Source organism: Triticum dicoccoides, chromosome 4A (genome assembly GCF_002162155.2).
Source record: "Triticum dicoccoides isolate Atlit2015 ecotype Zavitan chromosome 4A, WEW_v2.0, whole genome shotgun sequence".
Classification (NCBI taxonomy): domain Eukaryota; kingdom Viridiplantae; phylum Streptophyta; class Magnoliopsida; order Poales; family Poaceae; genus Triticum; species Triticum dicoccoides.
Window position 1 is genome coordinate 557,720,255 of NC_041386.1, and position 4,511 is coordinate 557,724,765.

General features: G+C 51.5%; 1 protein-coding gene across 1 annotated transcript in view; it reads right to left on the reverse strand.

The window, feature by feature from the left end:
- The window catches only part of LOC119286747 (beta-fructofuranosidase, insoluble isoenzyme 3-like), a 10,503-nt gene extending 7,084 nt beyond the window's left edge, over nt 1–3,419 (reverse strand). Inside the window, exons 1-3 of the mRNA XM_037566191.1 lie at nt 3,389–3,419; nt 1,944–3,292; nt 1,546–1,706 (exon numbers count right to left, since the gene is read on the reverse strand). Of these exons, the coding sequence (XP_037422088.1) occupies nt 1,546–1,706; nt 1,944–3,292; nt 3,389–3,404 (1,526 nt within the window). The 5' untranslated portion in view covers nt 3,405–3,419. The remainder of the gene's footprint in view (nt 1–1,545; nt 1,707–1,943; nt 3,293–3,388) is intronic.
- Nucleotides 3,420–4,511: the final 1,092 nt, after the last annotated feature.

Below are 4,511 nucleotides of genomic sequence, written 5' to 3' on the forward strand. Positions count from 1 at the left end.
CCTTCGACTTAAGAAAATTTTTAGTTGCAATCGGGTGGGTAGACATGCAGTTGCAGTCAAGAACAACACTTGCAGTTGCATGCCTAGTTTGAAGCATGCAACTACCCCCCTCCTGCCGCCCATCGATGGAGCAAAAGTCAATTGTAGTCGCTTGTGTGGACATGCAGTTGCAGTTGAGGGCGAAATTTGCAATTGCATGTTTAGTGACAAACATGTAACTACTCCTTCCCTCTCCCACTGTTCTCCGACAAAACAAAGGTCAGTTGTAGTCAAGGGCGACACTTGTAGTTGCATGCCTAATGTGAGGCATGCAACTTTACGGTGTACGCCTGTGAAAAAAAAGACACATAGCATATAAACACAATAAAAATTTGTTTTTGGGTAATACACAAAGAAACAAAGTAAAAAAAAAGACAGGATGCAAATAAGCAAATAAAACAAAAGTCATGTAGAAAAGGCAACCACATCTCAGAATTAAAAAATAAGACAACAACATGTGAGAATAAAAATTGTTCACGCAATGTCAAAATGTAGGTTCCTAAAAAATATAAATGTTCCATATTTCCTAAACAAGAAAGATAAAAAAAATCGAAAATGGAAATACAAGTACAGATGTATACTGTATACATAAACAGAAAGTCATCTGCCCAATTAACTTTCTTCTTCTATGTGTTCAATTTTTTTTCTTCTGTACATACACGGTGCACACAACCCAGCAAAAAAGAAAAAGAAAAAACATACAAATATTTACATGGGACGACTACGAGAATATAAAAACAGACAATCACAAAAGAAAGGGCCGCAAGCCACAACCCACAACCCAAGTAATGGAAGGCCTAGTGTGCTTTGAAAAGGAAGAATACATCAGCGATTGAAACAGGTCGATGAAACTGGAGAGCTAATCTCGTCGACTGAGACTTCATAAAGTCTTAGTCGACTGAGTTTTAGCATTCCCCTTTTGCTATAAATTTTGCCTTGGGGTCCGACTCGTTGGCCCAACCCCATAGGATGTGGCGTTGCTTCACCGGGTCGAGGAACGTTTGGGATGCGTACAAGTTACCGTAGTCGCAGCGGAGCCTGTCGTTTCCGTCCGTGAGCGCCGCATCGGGCACGTACGTCTCGGTGGAATGGTCGTATGTGCCAAAGGTGTAGTAATCGAACCACGTAAGATCGAGGCTCACCTTGAGCATATGTTCTTGGGAGGGAATGTGACGTTCTTTTTTGCAGACAATTCTTGAGATGTTAATGGTATTTTACAGATTGCATCCTTCATACTGACGAGTTTATAGTGCTGGGAAACTTATTGACTTTTGAATATCAACATCAATGTTTGTTTGAGTTTTAGAGCATCATCAATGCAGTGCATACTAGTTTGCAGTAACTAAAAGATACACAGCAAATAACCTGTCTAGCCTCTGGTATCATGACACCTCAAGTCTGTTATTTGATACTTATTTCCTAATAATCTAGCTATACAAATGTGCAATTATCATGCGCGTCGATCATCTGGTCAGTTGATTGATATCCGTGCTGATCTTGGCCGACCGCATGTCATACGCATTCAGGTGCGTAACCTTGATGTCTGACTCGCCGTGGTTGAACACGTAGAGGCGCGCCTTGTCGCCGACGGCCTTTGTCGGGTAGACCCTCGACAATATGCTTATTCTGCCGTGCCCTCCGAAACTCTCCACCATGGAGTGGTCGATCTGCGCACAATGCAGCGTAGAGCATCAATTGCTAGTTACAAAAAAACTAGAAGCCCGGATCAAGAAAAGTACACACATTTGGCCCCCAAACATGCTGATATGTAGTACTACCAGTAGCTACTTCCTCCGTTCCAAATTACTTGTCGGGGAAAAGGATGTATCTAGAACTAAAATACATCTAGATACATTCATACCTGCGACAAATAATTTGGAATCAAAGAAGTAGGTGTAACGTACCAAGGTTCTGAGAGGTATCTTGCCGCCAGCCTTCACAATGTCGACGTCGATGAATCCGGCGAAGCTTGGCTTGTAGAGGTGGTCGGCGTAGGACGACCTCGAGGGATCGTTGCACATCAGCACGACGTGCTTGCCGTCGTCGCCGTCCTTGAACACCCTGAAGAAGACCGCCGTCCTCTCCTTGAGCTCGTCGGACGCGAGCACCCACAGCCCGAACGGCCCCACGCCGCCTTTGACGTCCGCACCCCGCGCCGCGCACACCGTCTGCGCGTCGGCGCCGCGCCATGCCGGGTCGAACGGTTCGGCTTTGTCCAGGTCCATCGCCGCGAACGATACCTCCACGTCGGCCTGCGCCGGCGTCGTGAGCCCGAGGACCTCGAAGTAGTCCCCACCCTTGATGAGCCTGTCGGTGATATTGACGTGGTTGCCGCGGAGGGACTCGACCTCGGCGACCGGCCATTGCATGAGCTGCTTGCTGTTCGCCGCAAGCCAGATCTTCCTGGGGATGGCCTGCACGCCGGCCCAGCCCTTCCTGACGTCGTCGGCCGTGGAGTCTGACTCGTTGGCCCAACCCCACAGGATGCGGCGGTGCTTCGCCGGGTCGAGGAACGTCTTGGACGCATAAAAGTTACCATAGTCGTAGCGGAGCCCGTCGTTGCCATCTGCGAGCGCCGCATCCGGCACGTAGGTCTCAGTGGCGTGGTCGTACGCGCCGAAGGTGTAGTACTCGAACCGTGTTAGGTCGAGGCTCACCTTGAGCACGTGCTTTACGTCACCAAGGACGCCATGGGAGGTGACGGGGTAGAAGTCCGGGCACTCCCACATGCCGGTGTCGCCGTGGTGCAGCGGTCGGCGCACCGGCACCCAACGCCGGAAGTCCCGGCTGCGGTAGAGCACCGCGATGCCCCGGTGGTTGTCCTTGGTCCCGACCACCAGGCGCCAGAGCCCGTCGGGTCCCCGCCACGCCGTCGTCGGGTCACGGAACGCGGTGGCGTTGATCCCGGGGCCCGGCGCGATGACGGGGTTGTAGTCGGGCTTGACCCACTCCCGGAGATAAGGATCCGAGAGGTCCTTGGGGTAGGCGACGTTCTGCACCTGCCGGCCGTCGCCATCGATGCCGGTGTACATGATGGCCGGCGTGCCGTCGGGCAGCACGGTGGCGGAGCCGGACCAGCAGCCGTTGACGTCGAAGGGCGCCGTGGGGTAGATGGCCGGCTGGAGCATGACCCAGTTGACGAGGTCCGTGGACACGGCGTGCGCCCAAACGATGTTGCCCCACACGGCCCCCTTGGGATTGTACTGGTAGAAGAGGTGGTACACGCCCTTGTAGTACATCACGCCATTAGGATCTGCAGTGCACACACGTACGCATCGAAAAATCAAGATAGCGAAAGACAATGTCGATCAAGATCAGCGAGGTATTCAATCTGCACATAAGTACGTACCGTTGATCCAGTGCATGGGGGGCTGGAAGTGGTAGCCGGTGCGGAGCGAGTCGTCGACGTCGACGGCGCGCCCGCCCTCGGCCTCCAGGGACTGCAAGTCGGGGAAGACGCGGTGCGACGCCTCCGCGATGGGCCACGACGACGACAGCGCGAGCAACAGGAAAACCACCCACGTTATCGGCTGGATCGCCATGCCCGAAACGATCAACGTGCTGCTCGCGGTTCAAACTACTGTAGTTGCTAGGTCGACGAGTACGTGGGAGGGACACACGAACGTGCGTTATAAGGGGAACCCAACCGGCCAACCTAGCAATCTGTAGATGCCCCATGATTTTAAAAAAGAGTCTACGTGCTAGTTTTTGCGTATTTTAAGTAACAAATAAAACGTGACAAGTCAGGATTGAAGATTAGAACAGGAGGGGCCATCCCTGTTAAAATCAGGGGGAGAGGGTTAGATTAGGAACTTTACATAACATTAACATTACGTGGTTTTTTTTGCGAATCAACCTGTGGTTGAGTTGGTTAGGTGGACAGTGGTACCCCCACCCACCAGGGTTCAAATCTGGGTGCTTGCATTATTCCTGGATTTATTTCAGAATTTCCGGCGATACACTTTCAGTGGGAGGAGACGTTCCCGTCGACGACGAGGCGCCTACGGTGACTTCGTAAATCTCAAGATGATATGCCGGCTCAGTCTCTCGGAGGTGCTCATAGGGGTAGGGTGTGCGTGTGTGCGTTCATAGGGGTGAGTGTATGCGCGTGTATATGAGCGCTTGTGTCTGTACTGATGCTCAAAAAAAACATTACGTGTTTTTTTTCTTTTGATAGGAAGACCATCATGCTTTATCTACTACCACTATAAAAGAAAGAGAGGGGCAGATCCAAACAATCACATCCATCCATCATCAACATCTAATGGCTCTTAATCATCCGGTGTTTAACGCTACCAACCACGCATTACGCCACTAGAATCCATCAATCGCTAATCTGCCCCGTCGATAAAAAAAATGCTGCCCGCACACGACCGCACGACCTCTCTGGCTCTCTCGCCCCTCCTCTTCCTCCCCCGCCGTTACTCCTGCAGCCTCGCGCCGCCTTAGCCGCAGGAGCCGCCCCACCGCGC